The 21,828-nt window shown below is 48.0% G+C and overlaps 1 protein-coding gene across 1 annotated transcript; it reads left to right on the top strand.

Annotated features, from left to right (window-relative positions):
• Window positions 1–9,349: 9,349 nt before the first annotated feature.
• Window positions 9,350–21,766, top strand: TIGIT (T cell immunoreceptor with Ig and ITIM domains). Its single transcript, XM_066347412.1, has 4 exons — window positions 9,350–9,475; window positions 10,438–10,767; window positions 15,899–15,999; window positions 21,280–21,766. The coding sequence occupies exons 1-4, from the start codon at window positions 9,412–9,414 to the stop codon at window positions 21,514–21,516; spliced, it is 732 nt and encodes a 243-aa protein (XP_066203509.1). The 5' UTR covers window positions 9,350–9,411; the 3' UTR covers window positions 21,517–21,766.
• The last annotated feature ends 62 nt before the right edge of the window (window positions 21,767–21,828 follow it).

The raw sequence follows: 21,828 nt of genomic DNA on the forward strand, positions 1-21,828 counted from the left end.
TTTTAATGAATTCCTTGAGTTTTTTGTTTGTTTATTTTTTGTCTTGGAAGCTTTTTATTTCTCCTTCAATTTTAAACAATATCCTTTCTAGATAAAGAAGTGTTGGTGGTAGGTTCTTGTTTTGCATCACTTTGAATATTTTTTTGCAAATCCCTTCTGGCCTCAAGTGTTTCTTTTGAGAAGTCAGATGTCATCCTTATGGGAGGCTCCTTTGTAGGTCATTCACTGCTTTTCTCTTGCAGTTTTTAGTATTCTTTCTTTGTCTCTTAACTTTGGCACTTTAATTATGATGTGTCTTGGTGTGGGCCTCCTTAGGTTCCTCTTTAATGGGACTTTCTGTGCTTCTTGAACTTGTGTGACTTTTTTCTTCATCAATTAATGGAAATTTTCAGCTATGATTTCTTCAAACAGGTTTGTTATTCCTTGTTCATTCTCTTCTTCTTCAGGGATCCTTATGATGTTTCTCTTTATGTTCTCACAGAGCTCTCTTACAGTTTTCTCAGGCTTTTTTGAGCCTCTTTTCATTTTGCTGCTCTGCTTCCATGCTTTCATTTATCTTGTTCTCTAAATTGCTGATTTGATTCTCTGCTTCTTCCAGCCTGCTGTTGATTCCTTTTAGTGCAGTCTTCATTTCTGATATTATATTTGTCATTTCTGACTTGTTCTTTTTTATGATTTCCATGTCCTTTTTAATGCTTGCTACCTCTTTATTTAGGTGCTCATTATGTCCATCCATTGTTGCTCTAAGTTTCTTGAGCATCCTAAAAATTATTATTTTAAATTCTGCATCTGGTCGTTTGGTTACTTCCATTTCATTCAGTTATTTTTCTGGGGATATCTCTTGATTCATTTGGGTCACATTTGTCTGTCTGCCCATTTTGTCTGTGTGTTAGGTAGCAATGTCTGACTTCTAATTTTTGTCTTTATGTGGAAGATGGGCTCGGTGGTAATGACCTCCAGGCCCCCTGTTTTCCTTGTTGTAAGAATGCTTCTTGAAGGTACTATTTTCCCTCTTGTTGTATGTGAGTAATGAATGCAGTTGATCCTTTTGTGGGTATTGTTATCCCTTCATGCTGGCTGGCTCTAAGGGTCGGCATCAGTTGTTGTTTATAACCCACTGTGGGCTACCTTTCCAGAACTAATGCACTTTTTGCTGTTTGTGTCTGCATTTTCTGTGCCTGGGTGGTATAGGGGGAGCCAACCTTTGTATGAGGATCAGCTTCCTCCTGTTTAGAGATGACAGCAGCTCCATAAAAGCCTCAAGCTCTGTAAGATTTGTATCCACTTTTCAGCTGCTCTTCCTCCTCTTGCAGATGCCTGGTTTTCCCACAGAGTCTTCTGGAGAAAGACTATAGTGTGGGCTCAGACTGGCATAACCCAACCAACTCCTCTATCTGTTGCATGCTTGGTGGGTTAGGGCAGCTGAGATTGTGAATACAACATTAGTGGGACCCCTACTTCAGGGGTGGGTCTCTTGGTCAGGAGCTCAGTATGGAGAATGTGGCCCCTACTCTAGGGCTTAATCCCTCAGCCACTGCTGGATACTCAAATTTTATTTCTCCCCAACACAGTGAGCAGCAGGTTCACACTGATTGTGGCCAACAGTCTCCTCTGCAGAAGTTCTTTCAGTTGGTGAGACCCTGGTCTCAGGGAGGAAGACTGAGAGAGTCCTCTCTTGGGGCTGACTGTGCCCCCCCCAAAGGTGGGTAAGCCCCTTGACCAGATCCAACAATAGGCTCACGAGGGCCCACACATTAAATGTCCATGCTCCAAGCTTCTCTCCCTTCCCCCTGTGGAATAGCCCTACAGGGTAGGATATCCAACACCCAGGCTGGCTGACTGTGAAGCTCCACCCTATCCAATGCACGTGAGCTGCTGTGCCAGTGCTGATCACCAAGAGAGAAACTTGCCTCAGCTGGGCCAGGCGTGAGGAGCCTTTATTTAGGATTCCACTCTAGCAAGGGTTGTTAGGTCCTGAACCAATGCTTTCCGCAGCTGGCCCCTGGATATGCCAGCCCTGGGCCTCCATGGCAGGAACCCAGGGCAGACCAGTGGAAGACACTACCCATGAGTAACCCTCAGCAACCTTCTTGGAGCTACAAGCAATCCAGAGTTTGTGGCTGCCTCTGGAGGGCCCAGGTGCACATGGAAATACCAGCTGCACCTGGCTTTTACTCACTCCGGGCATGAGGGAAGGTCTGCTTAAAAGGCCAAGGTTCCCTGAGTCCCGCCTCCTGCAGCCTGTCTGCTGGCTGCTTGTTGGGCTCAGCCACTGAGAAAACCTCTGCTGGAGTCTAGAGCAGGAGTAGTCAACCATTTTATACCTACTGCCCACTTTTTATCTCTGTTAGTAGTAAAATTTTCTAACCACCCACTGGTTTCACAGTAATGGTGACTTATAAAGTAGGGAAGTAACTTTACTTTATAAAATTTATAAAGCAGAGTTACAGAAAGTTAAAGCATATAATAATAATTACTTACTAAGTACTTTATGTCAGATTTTTGCTAAGTTTGGCAGAATAAATCTTTATAAAACAACTTACTATAGTTAAATCTATCTTTTTATTTATACTTTGGTTGCTCCGCTACCGCCCACCATGAAAGCTGGAATGCCCACTAGTGGGCAGTAGGGACCAGGTTGACTACCACTGGTCTAGAGCCTGTGGCAATTCAGGGATTAGGAAGGGTGGTGGGTGTGGCTCTACCTCTCGACCCCAGGTGTCTGTCTGTCCAGACTTTTTTCACAGACCTCAGTAGGGTGTGGCCCCAAAAGTCTGGTGAGTGTGGACTCTGAGACTCAGAGGTGTGGTCTGCCTGCCCTTTGGACAGTTTCAACTGACTCTCCAGTGAGATGGAAGCACCAGTTTTAGAGTCAGGAGTGTGGGAGGGAAAGCTTCGGCCTCTACACCAGAAAACTGAGTCCCTGATGCACCCCCTGCTTCCTGGCCCCTCAGAACGACCCTTCACCATTACTGGGGTAGGAGAGACTCCCAAAGGTAGAGCAGCTGCTTTTCCCCAGGCTGATACTGCTCAGAGGGGATTACTTCACCCAAGAAAGATGGTGACTGCAGTATTGGAGAATGACTCAGCACAGGGGTTCTGGTTTCCATCCCCCACAGTGTCTATCCTTGGGCCTCCAACTTACACTCTCCTCACGAAACTCTAGTCCTCTCAGAAGTCTGTGCACAGCCCTGGTTAAGTGGCTGTGAACGAGATTTTTTGCATGGGCCCTTTAAGACAGAGCCTGCATCTCTGAGAGGTCCATCTCTTTCTCGCAGACAGAAATCTTGGCTCTTTTCACTGCCACCTGCTGTGTGGGTGTCTCTACTAGGCTCTGGGGCTCTAGGCTGGGGCACCTGGCCTGGGGCTGAGGAATCTCTCTTTTCAAGGTGAATCTCCCTGCAGTGAGAGACTCTTTGGACCCTCAGCCACTGCTAGTTCCTGGGAGTGGAACAGCCCTCTTTGCATCTCTGCCCTTCCTACCAGTCACGGTGTGGCTTCTTCTGTGATCTTTGGTTCTAGGCTCCTCTTCCTTTAGTCCAAAGTTGGTTTTTCCAGATGATTGTTCTTAAATTTAGTTGTAATCCAATTTGGTTCTAGGAGGTGGCTTTTGCAATGCTTGCCTACTCTGTTGCCATCTTGGAATAATGGATGAAGGATTCTTTATTTCCTATGAGAATGATATCCCCACACTTGCCTCATATATTCTCTGCCTCAGACCCATAGTCAGCCATTTCTCCCAGAAGCTCTAGTTTCTCAAATGCAGAAAGGCTTTAGCAACCATAATCTCCTGGGATACTCTGCTACTCGAATATTGTTGTTGTTGTTGTTGTTTTTAGCTCTTTCAATAGACTTAGCTAGACAATATGTATATTCTACTAAGTCTTGGCTTTTTATTCATAGTTCAAACTCAAATTTAATGTTACAGGACTTTACTTACTTATTTGTATCTGTACTTAATATTGTCTTTTAGTTTGAAAAGCTTGGTTTTAAACAACTTTAATGTTCTTATTTATTTGTTGTATTTGTATTTCAAAATAACAATATTGCCATTTCAAAATGACAATACCATTGAATGAATAGAATATATTTTTTATCCTAAAATATATCTCACCAAGAAAACAGAAGATCTACGTTTTAAATTCTGTTGAAATAATTATTTTCTCTGTGTGATTATGTTATTAATTTAATCTTATTTTATTGTGTGAGAAAGAGAGAGGGACAGACAGACAAGAAGGGAGAGAGATGAGAAGCATCACCTCATAGTTGCAGAACCTTAGTTGTTCATTGATTACTTTCTCGATGTGCCTTGACCAGGGGTCTGCAGCCAAGCCAGTGACCCTTTGCTGAAGCCAGCAACCTTAGGCTGAAGCCAGCAACCTTGGGCTTCAAGCCAGCAACCATAAGGTCATGTCTACGATCTCATGCTCATCTCAGCAACTCTGTGCTCAAGCTGGATGTGCCTGTGCTCAAGCTGGTGACCTCAGGGTTTTGAACCTGGATCCTCAGTGCCCCAAGCTGAAGCTCTATCCATTGCACCACTGCCTGGTCAGGCATGTTATTAATTTTATATACACTTAGATTAATTTGTTTTTTTCTCTTTCAATTTTAAAGATGGTGTTGCTTTTTTGTTTTTGAATATAAGTATGTTTTGAATATGTAAAAGAGTTATATGTCTTAGAAATTAAAAGCTATACCCAAATAAATTTCTCTTCCACCTTAGTCCCTTCCTTTCATCCCCTTTCCCACCACCTTATGGTAACCAATTTAGAAAATTAGTTTCTGATGAATTCTTACAGTTTTTTTATGATAAATATAAGCATATTGGTACTCATATATTTACTCCCTTTCATCCTTTTCCACAAAGGCGAGCAACTATAGCAAATTTTTTGCACCTTGCTTTTGTATTTAACAAGTCTCTGGAAATCAATCCATATCAATACATTGAGATGCTCTCTTTTTTCAGTTGCCTCGTTCTCTGTTATGGGGAGGTAACATAGTTTATTCAGTAAAGCACTGGGGATCATAATTTATTCAACCAGGACCCTATTGATGGACATTTGAGTTGTTTCGTGTATTTTTTTTCTAGTATATATAATGCTTCAACAAATAACTTTGTACTATGTCATTTCATATTTCTGCAATTCTGTCCTTAGAATAGATTTCTAGAGGCAAGACTCCTGGGTCAAAGGGTAAACATAGTTGTGATCTGAATAGATATTGACAAATTCTTATCCAAAATAGCTGTATCATTTTGTATTCCTAGCAGCAATATATAATATATAATAGCACCCATTTCTCTGTAGCCTCACCAATAAATCATATTGTAAAAATTTTGATGTTTGCTCATTTGGTGGGTGAGAAATTGTTTCAGTGTAGTTTTATTGCATATCTCTCTTTTCTGACTGGGATTGAAGAACCTGCCATATGTTTAAGGAACATCTGTGTTCCTTTTTCTATGAATTATCTGTTCGTGTATTTTGACCCTGTTCATTTTTCTTAGTCTTTTTCTTCTTGATTTCTATGCTTCTAAGTGCTGCTCTTAATTAATTGGCTAATACTTCTGAAAGGATAACTATTTGCGGCCATAGTGACTATCTTGGTCTTATTTCTGACTTTCATGGGACTACCTCTAGTGTTTTCCCTTCAGAAGAGATGTGAACTTTGGTGCTAGCATACGGGTCTATGTGTAATTATGTTAAGAAAGACTTTATCAACTTTTATTTTACTGAGTGATTTTATTTAATCAGTCATGGGGATTGAATCTTCTTTCAGCATCAAAGGAAATACCCATATGCTTTTTCTATGTAGATCTAGTATTTAACATTAGTAGATTTCTTAACATTGAATCATTCTTGCAATCCTGGAATGCGTTCTACCTCATTATTCTGTATTTTGCTCAATACGCTATTGGGCTTCTTGTGAAAATAATTTATTTAGAATTTTTCCCCTCAACATTTATGAGATTAGGATATAATTTTCTTTTATTGCGTGCATTCCTAATAACTTTTATATCGTTCTGAAATTTACTCTATAAAGCTAATTTGGCTCCCTGTCTCTCTGCTCTTACAGACCTCCACGGACCTGCAGGCATCAGGGGCCTCCGTGCCCCCTTGGCCACAACACAGCCTGCCACCAGGAGGCACTGGTCTGCGAGACTGAGAGTGACAACACTTGGCTGAGGACCTCCCCACCCCTGCTGCTGCAGGATGCTGCACTCGATTAGAGGCCAGGAGAAGAAAGCTGTGACATCCCCAACCCCCCCACCCCCGCCCCACCATGTCTGAGCCAGAGGAGAGACTCTGGAGAGGCCAAAGCTTGGACACACTACCGAGAGATTGGTCTGTGCCCCAACAGAACTCTAACTAGTGTTTCCTGTGTGCAAGTCACAGGTCTTGGAGATAGTACGGCCACACTCAGCTCAGTGCTGTGATCCATTCTGGGCCACAGGTTTCCAGCTGTGGCAGGTGCAATGTCCGTGAGCTCATGTGGGGCCTGCCAGGCAAGAGGGAGGCTGGGCTGTGGACAAACCGGGGGGCCTGGGAGTGTCTTATCTTCTAGGCCAGCACTTCTTCCCCCCTTTCCAGGCACACAGAGTCCCCACCTCAGTACCTACACCCCTCTAGCCACATCAAGAATAAACAGACTTGCTTAGGTCACAACCACAGAAATGAGGACGGAAAAACGACGATGACTCCTTTTAGAACTTTAAAATGGAAACGTGAGTCAGTGTCTTGCCGACTACAGAGGTCCATGCCGCGCCGCAGCCGCGGCCAGCTGGCCCCAGAGGCTCGGCGGGTCCTGGGGGCTTCGGCTTAGAGCTGCTCCTCTCTGGCTGCAGCCGCTGCCCAGTGGCCCGCCATCCAGCAAGGTTTCCAGATGGAGTCCCACCTAGTAGGAAGCCCCAAGAGGGTCTTCTGGAAGGTTCCCTGGAGAGACTCTTCTGTCATTCACCCTCCTCTAAGACCTCTTCAAGGTCTGGCCAGTACAGTGGCCCACTTTTCTGCAGGAACGTTCTATCTCAGATTCTTCTCTAATAGAAGAATCGTACATATGACACGATGCAGAGGTTGTGTCTCAGAGTCCAGCGACCAGGGTTTCCTCCTAGTAAAATATGTTACCTAGAGAGAGAGGGTCTCCTCTCATTTTCCATTTCCTTCCTTAATTAATATTATTATCAATACTATTACTGATGTAGAGAACTCTTCCTATGTTCCAGGCATGTGCTAAACACAGTGAATCTTCACCATGAGCTTATCTGTTCTTATTGCAGATAAGGAAACTGAGTCTTAAGGAGGTGGAATAACTTTTTTAAAGTCACCAAACCAGGGTGAATTTAGGCCCAGGTTTTTCTTACTCTATAGTCTGTTAACCAGCCCCCTCAAATGTTTCTGGAAAGCACCATTCATCAAAATGGACTTGACTGTGTTCCTCTTTGGACGATTGCTCAGAAACAAATAGAACAAATTTTTAACTATTTTTTTTTAACATAGTCTAAGTTTCTTTGGATTTCTCATTATATAAGACAGGTCCTGCCTCTATGGTTTCCAGCCTCCCCTGCGATAGAAACACGAGCTGCACATGTGTTACAGCCCAAGTCCCACTGTCCACCTCTCTCTGCTCTATTCCCGCCAACGGCTCTCGGTTTGCCCAGCCTGGCTCCGTCGACTTGGCCTTGAGTTTTGGAAGCGCTCCACAAATTCAACCCCAGCAACTTCCCTTGGATACACTTTAGGTATCATTGCTTCTTTAGGTTAAGGGCCTGTGATCGTTGCAAAGGGTCGAGTTGCACTTGATGCGAACCGTGAAGGACAGGCTGACTTCGGAAGGGCGGAGAGAGGCTGGTGCGGCATACGTTGTCTAAGGGGCTGGAGGTGAGCTGTGGGCGGCGGTGAATGGGTCGTGGTGTCGAGTCGGGAGTAGGTGAAACCCAGGGAGGGGAAGAGGCATCGGTGGAGAAGGATGACAGGAGCCGGGATGGTGTGCAATGCTCGGGGCAGTTGGCCAGAATGGACGGGGTGGAGCCCGGTTTCCTGTGCTCCCCCTGGGGGAGCGGCATGTATTCACGGTCCGCGCCATGGCGCATGCCCCAGGGAGCAGGCCGGGCCCTGGAGGCAGGCGAGTGTCCACCCTCCATCTCCTCTCCCCGGCATGTATTCACGGTCCACGGCATGGCGCATGCCCCAGGGAGCAGGCCGGACCTGGAGGCAGGTGAGTGTCCACCCTCCATCTCCTCTCCCCGGCATGTATTCACGGTCCACGCCATGGCGCATGCCCAAGGGAGCAGGCCGGGCCCTGGAGGCAGGTGAGTGTCCACCCTCCACCTCCTCTCCCCGGCATGTATTCACGGTCCACGCCATGGTGCATGCCCCAGGGAGCAGGCCGGGCCCTGGAGGCAGGCGAGTGTCCACCCTCCATCTCCTCTCTCCACAGTGTGGCTTCACCAGAGAACAAGTTTTGTGAACTCTCTGAGGGCAGGGTTCTGATTGTTGACCCAAGTATCTCCAGATCCTGGCGCTGACTCTGGTGCTTTGTAGGCCCTCAAGAACTTTCAAATGAATAAATGAAGGGAGGGAGGGAGGCGGGTGAGAAGATGAGTCAACAGGAGGATTTGGTGATGAACTGGGAGCTTCAAGCAAGGGTCAACCAACCCCTTTCCAGGGCCAGGCAACTTGAGCCCACCCTCCTCTGCATTCCCGATCTTCATGGGGTTGCCATGCACAAGAAAAGCCCCACTCTGGTCTCTCTGATAATACTGGGTCAGAGAGAGTAAGCCAGAATTCAGCAAAATCTCAGTCCAGACGAACAAGACAGAAGCAGGGAGAGAACCTCTTTCCAGAGAAAGTGGCTATGTTAGTCCGAGAGTTTTGTCTACTCACTTCTTGTCTTTGTAATAAATGCCTCTTCGAACTGGCTCATTAGATTTTAAGTGCAGTTCCTACCATAAAAGTACAAAGACTTAAGTTGTCCTTACCTTTGCACTTTCTTTAGCAGGATAAAGTCGGGGACAGCCAGTGAAACCCCGTTGGTAACAGGTTCCACAAATCTTGTGGCCGTGACACATGCCCTGAGCTCATTAAATAAAGTCTGACTTAAAAAAAAAAATTGCATTAAGAGAATTTAAAGCAGAAGATTAACTAATTGTAATCCAAAGACCAGTGTAGTATACCTTAACCACATCTTTGCTTATTTTTAAATGTATTTCCTCCATGGTCTTTCTTGTGGCTTGCCCTGTGCTGTTTGTGTACTTGTTGAGAACTTTATCTGTTTTTGGTTTTGCTGAACTTGGTTTTTCCGAGACCCTCTCTCCTCATAGGCTCAGTTTCACCTTGCCGTCTGCAGTCGGCCAGTTTCTAGTTTCCGTGGCAGAAGAGGCCACATCTGCTTCCTGGAGGCCCCCTGGGCAGAAGCATGCAGTGGTGTTTCCTCCTGATCTGGGCCCAGGGGCTGAGGCAGGCTTCCCTCCCGGCTTCAGGTAAGGGCTGAAATCTACCTGGAACCGAAGGAAGAGGGAGAGCAGGTGGAAGGAAAGGGGAGGCTGAACATGAATCCCACGTCTGACGGCGGGAAGGAAACCACCGTTTTCAGAGCCCCGTGTCCCCCTCTTCTTCAGAGAAGAAGGTGCAGGCCTGTTTTGGGCAGCAGATGAAGGACTTGGGATTGGGGGAGTCTGGCTGACCAATCCAAGAAATAGAGAGAGGGACTAAGAAGGAGGAATGACCAGTTTGTTTGCAGACGTTCACTCCTGCTCCATCGTCCTTTCTTCTGTCTTTAAGGAAACTTCTAGAAAAATATTTGTATATTTTCTGTGGATCAAAATGTTTTCTTCAAAGATTCTAGAGAGTCTACCATTAGAGATTGAATTTATGTTAAATCTATTTCCTTCTGTATTAAAAGGGGATACAAATATTTTAAAACGGTAGGAAAAATCAGTTTTTATGTTGCTTTCTGGACCATCTGAGGCGAGGTCAGTGCCAAAAGGGCTGTTTGGCCTCGGAGAAACAGTCCCTCCCCAATCTCCTTCCCTCTGGATTTCATGGCTTTCCTGGAGGGTTTTCCAGGCACCTCAAATGGCAACCAACCAAACGGCCAGACTTGATTCCAAAGGATAATGTGTGCAGCCCACACCTGGGCTGCTGGGAGATGTAATTAAACAGATGCAGGGCTAACAGGGTTTGTAGTCTAGGTAGGGAGGCAAAGTCAGCATATGGAGATGATCGAAGAGCTGGTCATGACGCTACCTCACAGCAGAGTTCCTCAGATGGTGAAGCGCTCCGCTGTGCAGCGAGTACAGTCTATCTGAGGGGAGACGCGATGGTCTGGGAGACTAACACTCACAGACCAGTTCTGGATGCAGAGCCCCTTGGGATTTCTGAGGGAAGGTTCAAGGCCAGCTATTAAATCAGGACTCATACATGCTTTTCTTCCCTTCCCTAGGAGCTATGACAGGCAGAATAGTAACCGTGGGGAACATTTCTGCAGAGGAAGGTGGCTCTGTCACCTTACAATGTCACCTCTCCTCCACCACTGCCAAAGTGACTCAGGTCAACTGGGAGCAGAAGAACCGACTCCTGGCCATTCGTCATACTAACTTGGGGTGGCACATCAACCCCGCCTTCCAGGAGCGAGTGGTCCCCGGCCCGGGCCTGGGGCTTACTCTCCAGGCGCTGACCATGAATGACACAGGGGAGTACGCCTGCATCTATCACACCTTCCCTGATGGCATCTACAAAGGGAGGCTCTTTCTGGAGGTCCTCCAGAGCTCAGGTATGCCCTCTGGTGCAGAGTGGATGATGAACCTTATCTTCTAGGATAGAAAATGCATCCCTGCTACACACTGTGGGCTCCCAAGCCCGGCTCACACTCACACTCACACTCACACTCACACTCACATCACATGGAGATTTCAAATAATGCTGATGCCAGCGCCCCATCCCAGTTCAGTTTAATCAGAACCTCAGGGGCAGAGACTGGATGATATGTTCAAAGATTATCCCTAGTGATTAGAATGTGCAGCCAGGATTGAGACTACAATTTGGGGTATAAGAAGGACATTTTATGATATTTGCTAGGAAGACCAGGTGAAAAAGTCATCTGGGAAATGTTCTCATTTCTTAGTTTAGCATGGATCGGGCAAATGAGAATTAAGCCCTAAATTTATAAGGATTAGAGCTGATTAGAAAGAAAGCTGGGCCCGGCCTGTGGTGGCACCGTGGACAGAGCCTTGCCCCGGAGGGCTGAGGTTGCCGGGCTGAGGTTGCGGGTCCCGACCCCGGGCTGCACAGTCGGGGCACATGTGAGAAGCCAGAGGAACAACTGAAGTGAAGCAGCTATGGTTTCGCTCCCTCCCTCGCTCTATAAAAATCAATCAATGAAATATATCAAAGAAACAAAAAACAACAAAACAAAGCTATGTGCTTGCTAAGTGTAAATGTACAATTACATTTTTTAATTAAAAAAATTTTAATTACTGCTGATGTGCAATATTATATTAATTTCAGGTGAACCACATAGTCATTAGACATTTATATAACTTAACAAAGTTATCAGCCTGATAAATCTAACCACCCATCTGATATCTGACATCACACATAGCTATTTTTTTAAAAGTTGTTTTTCTTTTTAATTTTTAAAATTTATTTATTTTAGTGAGGAGGAAGAGAGGGAGAGAGAAGGGGAGGAGGAGCAAGAAGCATCAACTCCCACATGTGCCGTGACCAGACAAGCTGGGGGTTTCGATCGGGGACCTCAGCGTTCCAGATCGACATTTTAATTCAGTGAGTCACCACAGGTCAGGTGACATCACACATAGTTATAATATTATTGACTGTATTCCCTTTGCTATACTTTACATTCCTGTGCTTGTTTTTATATCTGGCAATATGAGTTCTTTTTTTTTTGTACAGAGACAGAGAGAGAGTTAGAGAGAGGGATAGATAGGGACAGACAGACAGGAACGGAGAGAGATGAGAAGCATCAATCATCAGTTTTTCGTAGCGACACCTTAGTTGTTCATTGATTGCTTTCTCATATGTGCCTTGACCGTGGGCCTTCACCAGACCGAGTAGCCCCTTGCTCGAGCCAAAGACCTCAGGTCCAAGCTGGTGAGCTTTTGCTCAAACCAGATGAGCCCGCTCTCGAACTGGCGACCTCAGGGTCTCAAACCTGGGTCCTCAGCATCCCAGTCCGAGACTCTATCCACTGCGCCACCGCCTGGTCGGGCTCTATCTGGCAATGTGTTCAGCTGGAATCCCTTTCTCTTTCACCCACCGCCCGGCTCCCCTCCCATCTGGTAACCATCAGTTTGTTCTTTGTACCAAGGAGTTTGTTTCTGTTTATTCACTGATTTTGTTTTCTATATTTCACATATAAGTTAAGTCATGTTGTATTTGTCTTTCTCTATCTGACTTATTTCACTTAGCATAATACCCTTTAGGTCCATTTGTGTTGTCACAAATGGCAAGATTTCCTTCTTCTGTATGGCTAATATTATATAACACATCTGCTTTATGCATTTGTCCATCAATGGACACTTAGGCTGCTTCCAAGTCTTGGCTATTGTAAATATGCTGCAATGACATAAAGGTGAATATATTTTTTTAAATTAGTGTTTTGGATTTCTTGGGATAAATACCCAGAAGTGGAATTGCTAGGTCATATGGTAGTTCCATATTTGTGTGTGTGTGTGTGTGTGTGTGTGTGTGTGTGTGACAGAGAGAGAGAAACAGAGAGAGGGGCAGATAGGAACAGACAGACAGAAAGGGATGAGAAACATCAATTCTTTGTTACGGCACCTTAGTTGTTGATTGGCTGCTTTCTCATATGTGCCTTGCCTGGGGGGGGGGGGGGGCTACAGCAGAGCGAGTAACCCCTTGTTCAATCCAGTGACCTTGGGCTCAAGCCAGAAACCTTTGGGCTCAAGCCGGAGACCATTGGGTCATGTTTATGATGCCATGCTCAATCCAGCAACCCTGTGCTCAAGCCAGTGACCTTGGGGTTTCAAACCTGGGTCCTCCGTGTCCCAGTTCGATGCTCTGTCCACTGCGCCACCGCCTGGTCAGGTGATAGTTGTGTTTTTAATTTATGATAATTTACATTTGTGCATATTTCATAGTTTCCAAAATTATCTCACATTCATTATCCATCTGAACATTTGAACCAGTTGTCTGGAAGGTGGGAAAAGATTATTATCATATCTGAGAGACGGTATAGCAGGATGGTTACAAGCTCAGACTGATACCAGACAGCCTATGTCCAATCCTGATGCTGCCATGGACCTCACACAGAGTTACCTATCTGCTTTGTGCATCAGCTTTCTCATCTGGGAAATGAGGGTTGTTTTAAGACATTATGAGGTTTTAAGACCATCCACATCCCTCTGACCTCCTCATCCCTCCGGCCTCCACATCCCTGTGACCTCCACATCCCTGTGACCTCCTCATCCCTGTGACCTCCACATCCCTGTGACCTCCTCATCCCTGTGGCCTCCTCACCCCTCTGGCCTCCGCATCCCTCCGGCCTCCTCACCCCTGTGACCTCCACATCCCTGTGGCCTCCTCACCCCTCCGGCCTCCACATCCCTGTGACCTCCTCATCCCTCCGGCCTCCTCATCCCTCCGGCCTCCTCATCCCTCCAGCCCCCTCATCCCTCCGGCCTCCTCACCCCTCCGGCCTCCTCATCCCTCCGGCCTCCTCACCCCTCCGGCCTCCTCATCCCTCCGGCCTCCTCATCCCTCCGGCCTGCACATCCCTCCGGCCTCCTCATCCCTCCGGCCTCCTCACCCCTTCGGCCTCCTCACCCCTCCGGCCTCCTCACCCCTCCGGCCTCCGCGTCCCTCCGGCCTCCGCATCCCTCCGGCCTCCTCGTCCCTCCGGCCTCCTCATCCCTCCGGCCCCCTCACCCCTCCGGCCTCCTCACTCCTCCGGCCTCCGCGTCCCTCCGGCCTCCTCGTCCCTCCGGCCTTCGCATCTTTCCGGCCTCCTCGTCCCTCCGGCCTCCTCATCCCTCCGGCCCCCTCACCCCTCCGGCCTCCTCACTCCTCCGGCCTCCGCGTCCCTCCGGCCTCCGTGTCCCTCCGGCCTCTGCATCCCTCCGGCCTCCTCACTCCTCCGGCCTCCGCGTCCCTCCGGCCTCCGCATCCCTCCGGCCTCCTCATCCCTCCGGCCTCCTCATCCCTCCGGCCTTCGCGTCTTTCCGGCCTCCTCGTCCTTCCGGCCTCCTCATCCCTCTGGCCTCTGCAGCCCTCTGACCTGTGTGACTCTGTGACCTGTGCAGCCCTCTGGCCTCCATAGCTGCTCTCCAGGATGCCACTTTGCTCCCATCTGCCCTGCCAAAGCAGGAAACTAAATCCTCAGGGCAGGAGAAACGTGTTCTGGGGACTTGGGCTCCCTCTCCTATCGCTCCTGGAACCGTGTGGGGACTGCCTTTGTCCTAAGGGATTGCATTTCTTAGCCACCTTCCCAGCAATCTAAGCCCTTATTTAGAGGGAAGAGGGCCTGGCTTCTCCTACACCCTTCTCTTCTCCCTGCACACCTGGGTTTGGCCCTAGATTCTGGGAAGCAGGTGGAGCTGGGATGAAGCTGCCTGGAAACCCTTCCACCTACAACCCAACACATCCTGGCCGCTGTGCTGTTTCTCCCACTCTCTCCTGGGGTCAAATGTCACTCATCTCTTCAGAATTCCCTTCCTGCCTCTCCCTCCTTCCGGTTATATTTTATGTTAATAAAAATTCACTTGTTGCCTGACCTGTGTGGTGCAGTGGATAAAGCATCGACCTGGAATGTTGCGGTCACCGGTTCAAAACCCCGTGCTTGGCCCTGGCCGGTTGGCTCAGCGGTAGAGCGTCGGCCTGGCATGCGGGGGGCCCGGGTTCGATTCCCGGCCAGGGCACATAGGAGAAGTGCCCATTTGCTTCTCCACCCCCTCCTCTTTCCTCTCTGTCTCTCTCTTCCCCTCCCACAGCCAAGGCTCCATTGGAGTAAAGATGGCCCGGGCACTGGGGATGGCTCCTTGGCTTCTGCCCCAGGCGCTAGAGTGGCTCTGGTCGCGGCAGAGCAACGCCCCGGAGGGGCAGAGCATCGCCCCCTGGTGGGCAGAGCGTCGCCCCTGGTGGGCGTGCCGGGTGGATCCCGGTCGGGCGCATGCGGGAGTCTGTCTGTCTCTCCCCGTTTCCAGCTTAGAAAAATACAAAAAAAAAAAAAAAAAAAAAAGAAACTCCGTGCTTGTTCAAGGCACATATGGAAGTTGATGCTTCCTGGTCCTCCCCCCCCCCCTCTAAAAATGAATAAAATCTAAAAAAAAATAACATCTTTAAAAAAAATTCACTTGATCACACTTTAATGCATATTACAAATATTTGTAATATGAATGAAATAAAACCAGGAAAATATACAGCTCCAGACCCATACGCCCTCAGGTCTCACAGACGACATGGGACACGTGTTGGAGGCTTAAGGTGAAAGGTTAGGTACTTTTATTCCGTTTTGTACTATAATATTAATTTTATTTTAATTTTTAAGTTAATTATCTCTACTAGTATAATTATCAGTATGAAGCTTCATAAAAGAATATATCGCTTTTCTATTTTTTTCTGGATGTTATCATTTGTTTCATTTCATGATTATTACTGAGAGTGATTTTGCTGACTGGGGGAAGGGCGTGTTAAGAACGGTCTGCGCTGGGGTCAGATGTGTGAGGTACAGGACTGCTCGGGTGTCCACGGTTCCTGATGGACCGGCCGATGCTCTGCGGTGCACAGAGCCCGCTCAGTGGTCCGGCCCTGTGGGCGGGGCAGGCCCGGCAAGCCCCTTCCTGTGCCCGCTGCTCAGACCTCCCCGGGGAGTGGGTGCCCTTGGCTTCCGGCCTCAACCCATTTCCGCTATTCTGTCCTCCCTCTAGGGGCTGAGCACGGCACTAGGTTGTGGATCCTGTTTCTCGGAGTCGTCTTGCTGGTGGTCCTCTGCACAGCAGTCACAGGGGTGGTCACAGTGGCTAGAAAGGTAATGACTCCAGCTGTACATCTCAGTCCTGGGCACGCCGCCCCTGCCGTTCTGGATTCTTTCGGATTCTTTCTGCCTGCAGACAGGCTGGATGTGGTTTCCCCCTGCTCTCTGTGCCATTTTCATGGTCTTTGTTCTGCGTTTTTGTGAAGTTGTTTATATTCTCTGTCCCTTCCATTACCTGGGAGCTCCGGAAAGGCTGCCCTCTACCCATCTTGCTGTCACCTACAATTCCTAGGTCCTGCCTGTCCCTTAAGCCAGTTTCCTGGGAGTTCGATTTATCTACAATACTTTGAGTCTGATGCATCTTAGGCACCTACTCTGTGCTACGGAGTTCTGTACGTTAGCTCATTTAATTTTAACCATCCTTCAGTAGACCCCGTGCTGGCCTCGGGGCTGGAGAGGATGCCTCTTTAGATGACTCCCACAAGGACCTCTGACTCTCACACTTCACTTTCAGTTGCTGATAGATCTTTTTTCCCCGTCAGTACCTTAGACTCTAGGGCAGGGGTCCCCAAACTTTTTACACAGGGGGCCAGTTCACTGTCCCTCAGACCGTTGGAGGGCCGGACTATAAAGAAAACTATGGACAAATCCCTATGCACACTGCACATATCTTATTTTAAAGTAAAAAACCAAAACGGGAACAAATACAATATTTAAAATAAAGAACAAGTAAATTTAAATCAACAAACTGGTCAGTATTTCAATGGGAACTAAGGGCCTGCTTTTGGCTAATGAGATGGTCAATGTCGGGTTCCATATTTGCCACTGCTATAGCCGTAACAAGTGATATGACGCGCTTCCGGAGCTGTGACGTGTACGTCCCGCGTCACCGGAAGTAGTACTGTACGTGAGCGACGCTGTGCTTTGCATCCTGTGCTCCTCTCACTGACCACCACTGAAAGAAGTGCCCCTTCTGGAAGTGCAGCGGGGGCCAGATAAATGGCCTCAGGGGGCCGCATGTGGCCCGCGGGCTATAGTTTGGGGACCCCTGCTCTAGGGTACTCGAGCAAAAGCCACCCAATCAATCCCAGGGTCCTGTAATCACTGCTTAGCCCACACTTCTCACACGCCAGAGCCGTGGCCCAGCTCACAGTCTCCTTCCACCTGTACCCATCCCACTTCCCCACCAGTGGCAGGGTCTGTGTCCCAGCTGGTGAGGGATTTCCTTCCACTCTCCACCCAGGGCCTTTCCCGGGAAACTGTTCTAGACCAGGTGCAGGAATTAGAGCCGGCCGTGAGGACTCTGGTGACAGCGACGTATTTGAGCTCTCAGATGACGGTATTAGAGGAAGCAGAATCGGGCTGAGTGAAGAAAGCTAGTGCGATGTGGTCTCAGCTGGAGACTTGGTTGAAGCAACAACTGTATGCAGAGCAGGGCACCACAGCATTACCTACAGAGACTGCACTACATGGGAATGTGGCCTCCGGAAGCGGAGGGGCCTGGCTCGGGCTCTGGCTCCACCACTCGGGGAGCCGTGGCCCCTGACCTTGCTCAACCTCATCCTCCTCATCTGTAAGCCAGAAATAATTATGCTGCTGCCTCATGGGGCTGTGGATAAAAGCCAAAGATTCAGACAAATAATTCAAGTAAGACACTCGGTATTTTTCCTGGCATGTATTAATAACTATATTCTTATAAATATACATTCTTATAATTATTATAAATTTTATTTATCATAGCACCTCAGAATACTCGGTGCTCAATAAATATTTGTACTAATTTAAATCAGTTATTTAACAACTGTTTCTCTGCCCTAATGATTGTTTTAAGTATAAAAAAAACTATATATCAAAGGGTAGTTTTATTATTTCATGCACCGAATACTTAAATAAGAATAAAAGAGGTACACAAAACTAGATTATGTTGTAAGAAAGAGTTTTAAAATATTAATTAAAAATATTGAATAATACCTGAAAAAAAAAAAACCTGTTATTTAAGATATTTCCATATTGCTTCTTGACTGGCATCCTCTCTTGCAATTTTTTTCACCCATGGATGGAATGAACATGACTACGGGCACTTAGAATACGCTGTTGCCCAGATGAACATTAAAAAAGAGTAAGGAATGTAAATTTGTGATTTCCACGCTGGGTGGCTGCCCAGGTGCCCACCTTCGAGAGAACCCTGATTACAAATGCCATTTGAACAAGCGGTTCACTGAACTCAATAAAAATTGAGGTATCAGTTCTGCTGAACTGGTGCAAACAGGCTGCATCCCACCTGTTTGTACTGCATGGATCAACTGGACTAAACGAATGACTATTACTTGCCAAGCCGCTGTTGGCGAAAGTGCCCCCAGGAGACCCTCTGTGAGGTAAAGGAGGGAGGGGTGTGTCCAGCTCCAGGACCATGACTGCCGACTCGACCGTCTTTCTCCTCAGATTCTCTAAGAGGGCCATGTTTTTCCCAGCAGGACCCAGCTGCAATCTCAGTAGCTGCCTTTGGTCCCTTAGGACATCAGCATATTAATTCCAAATGTGGTTTTTACACAGTTTACGATGACAGAGTCCCCCGTGCAGGACGGAATGCACACTGAGCAGCTGAGAGGCCCACTGCAGGCACATGTCCAAGTCCCAGAGGACTTTGGAAGTGAAAAGAGTTCTAAGATTTAAAGACAAGGGTGACCCATCTGAGAATGGGAACAAGAACACACCAGCATAAAACACCACGTCAGTACTTAGAGGATGAGCCCATATACACACTTTAAAAATGGACAGGGTTGTGTCGAGGGGTGTAGCCCTTCTTTTAAGCATAGCATCAGCATGACCTATGATAACTCTATTTTTCTCCGTACTTTTGGTAGGTAAGGTGCAGCCACTTCTCCTGAAAAGAAAAGGATGAAACAGTACATGAGGAAAGACTACCTTACTGTGCGTGTGCCTCTGAGACTGGCCTCTCCCCAGGCGCCGTCGTGGCAATGCTCTGAGTTCTCATATCCGTTTCCGGGGAACAGGTGGCCCTATACACCCTCCCACTCGCCCCCGGCATACACACATTTGTGCACTGCTGAGCTTGACGCCAGCTGATAATGGTGCTGGTGGTTCCTATCCTAGGAGCAGTGGAGTGGGCAGAACGAAATTTGGTTGGTTTGTTGTTCTTTTTTCTAAGCCTGTGTGTGGCTCTTGGTGAATCTCTCCTTGACCAACAGTGTGGGTGACTGACTTACTTTAGCTGGAACAGTCTCCACAAAGACTGAGAGGGTGTCATCCTTGTATGGGGTGTCATTGCGTATTGCTGATGCCATCTTGTTTGTGCTCAAACCTCACCTCTGCTGCTCTCATGTGAATGTGATGGCTGACTTTACATCCTTGATTTTCCCAAACAGATTTCACCGTCTGTCCTTTGTTCCACAAGTGCAATTGTAGTTGTCTGTCCATGAGTAACTGCATTGAGCTGGAAAATCTGGTTCTTTTAGGTATGGGGCTATAAAAGGTGTGTGTGTGTGTGTGTGTGTGTGTGTGTGTGTGTGTGTGTGTGTATGTTTGCGCGCGTGCATGTGTATTTCAGTCCAGGACATATCCTGAGCATATGTTATGGGCTCTGCGGTTACACGGAAGAACAAAGCACAGCCCCGTCCCTGAAGCAGCTCACAGTTTGGGGCCCGGGGTAGACAGAGGTAAGCAACCATTTCCAGACAGCGTCCCCTGTTACAACAGAGACCCTCCGGGACCACAGTCTAGCACCCGGGAGAATGGAGCTCTCCCGGAAGGTCAGAGAAGGGTTCTTGGACAATGTGCTGCGGAGCTGAGTCTGGAGGAAAGTAGACAAGTTTTTCTGGAAATAGTGAAAGTGGACAATGGGTTCAACATGTGTAGAACGAGGGGGTCAGGAAACAGTGTCTGGCATTCTGGAAGCTCCAAAATGAGATGCAGTGTGGTGGAGGAGAAAGAGCATAGCTGGAATTAGAGAAACCCAGGTCAGAATTGGATTTGTCCCGGGGCAAGTGATTGTACCTGTCTGTGCCTACTTGCTAACTCAGACCCTTCAATAGGAGGTGTTGTTGAGATCACATGAGAGGCTTGGAGCAGATTCTCAAGAAATGGTAGCTCGCTGGGATCAGGTCCTATCCCAGAAGGTGGGGTGGTGGTCGGGGAAGCACTGTGGGAACAGGAAGAAACTGAGAGGTGGCGGGGACTGAGTCACACAGGGCATTTTGGAGGTGTTCCCCAGTCTCCTGTGGGGAATGCGGTGGAACGATGGACGTCCTTCCTAGAAGAATGCACCTCATGCAATATTTTTGTACACAACTTAAGTGGTCCTATAAATCCCTTGAATGCCTCCCATGGCTCCTATAGACAATGGGAGGCATCGAAGGGCTCAGGCAGAAGCCCTGAGGGCATGATCCAACTTTTATATTTGAAAGGTCGCTCTGCTGGTAGCCATGTGGAAGTTGGACTGGATGAGGCAGGTGAGTTCGGGAGAACAGGTGAGAGGTAAGACAGGAAAGTAAGGATAGGCAAGGGGTGTTTCGGAGTTTCTTCGGAGTAAAACAGGATAGGATTTTATGACCACTTGGAGTTTATCATTAATAAACTGGGCTAGAGACTGTGGGGCAGGAGCAGCTGGTGGACAGGGGAATGTGTTGGATTCCTCTGAGACACGCTGAGCCCAAGCTCGTGGTGGGTCACCAGTGGCCGTTTCCAGCCAGCACGTGGCCATCTGGGCTTGGCGCTCAGGGCAGAAGCCTGGGCTGGTTCGGATAGAGATTTGGGAATCTTCAGAGGGAAGAGGGTGGTTGTAGACGTGTGTTTAGATGAAGTGGCTCAGAAAGAGTTGAACACGAGAGAGCAGAGGGCAGCACCCTGGGAAACCCCTTGATTTGGGGAGCTGATGTGCAAGCAGAAATAGGAGCAAGCCTGGTTGAAGATGCAGGTGGGGTTCGCAGGAGGAGGAGGAGAATGGGGAGGAGCCATGGGGGGAGAACACTTCACAGAAGTGGTCAGCAGTGTGGGGGTGGCAGAGAGAGAGAGGGCCTGTTGGCTGCCTCCCCAGGCTAAGTGAACAGGCAGGCATGGGGTGGGCACAGTGCTGGTGTCGTACGTGCTGTTCCAGCGGAGTGGCTAATACTGAAATCCAGCTGTGATTTCAGAGGTGAGAAATAAGGGGTCAAGAAATCGGTGTTAGAAAGAACACGACTTTGCCTGTGTGTGTGTGTGTGTGTGTGTGTGTGTGTGTGTGTGTAAAAAGAAAGAGACAGTGCATTGTAATTACGTATCATTGGGGAGTAACTTTTGAATCACATCCCTACAAATGCACTTTTTGTTTGTTTTTAGAAGAAGTTTCTTAGAATCCGTTCTGCAGAAAGCGGCCTCGGGAGAGAGCCACCTGGACAGGAGGAATGGGGCCCCAGCATTGTGTCATCCCCTGGAAGTGGCGCCCCGGCAGCAGCAGCACCTGCCGGCCTCTGCAGAGGGCAGAGCGGGGGTGACTATGCAGAGCCACACGACTACTTCAATGTCCTGACTTACAGGAGCCTTGGGGACATCAGCCCCCCAGCGGAAACAAGATAGCGTCCAGAGGCATCTTCTGGGAGACACAGCCTGTCTCTGCTATTACACAGGGACGTGTAAGGGTCGCATGACTGCTCTGTGTGTGTGAGTGTGCGTGTGCGTTCAGTCGAGTGAATGAGTATCATCATCTCTGTCTGCATGTCCTCCACCCTTCCATTCCACTCCATCATGGCAGATGTCCTCCACCCTTCCATTCCGCTCCATCATGGCAGATGTCCTCCACCCTTCCATTCCACTCCATCATGGCAGATGTCCTCCACCCTTCCATTCCACTCCATCATGGCAGATGTCCTCCACCCTTCCATTCCACTC

This window comes from Saccopteryx leptura, chromosome 8, assembly GCF_036850995.1.
Source record: "Saccopteryx leptura isolate mSacLep1 chromosome 8, mSacLep1_pri_phased_curated, whole genome shotgun sequence".
NCBI classification, from domain to species: domain Eukaryota; kingdom Metazoa; phylum Chordata; class Mammalia; order Chiroptera; family Emballonuridae; genus Saccopteryx; species Saccopteryx leptura.

What these genes read in the sequence shown, in the direction of transcription:
- TIGIT (XM_066347412.1), top strand. Translation starts at nt 9,412, where the DNA reads ATGCAGTGGTGTTTCCTCCTGATCTGGGCCCAGGGGCTGAGGCAGGCT. An exon ending in GGAGGTCCTCCAGAGCTCAG is followed by an intron (nt 10,768 to 15,898) that starts GTATGCCCTCTG and finishes TCCTCCCTCTAG; the next exon opens with GGGCTGAGCACGGCACTAGG. An exon ending in TGGTCACAGTGGCTAGAAAG is followed by an intron (nt 16,000 to 21,279) that starts GTAATGACTCCA and finishes GTTTGTTTTTAG; the next exon opens with AAGAAGTTTCTTAGAATCCG.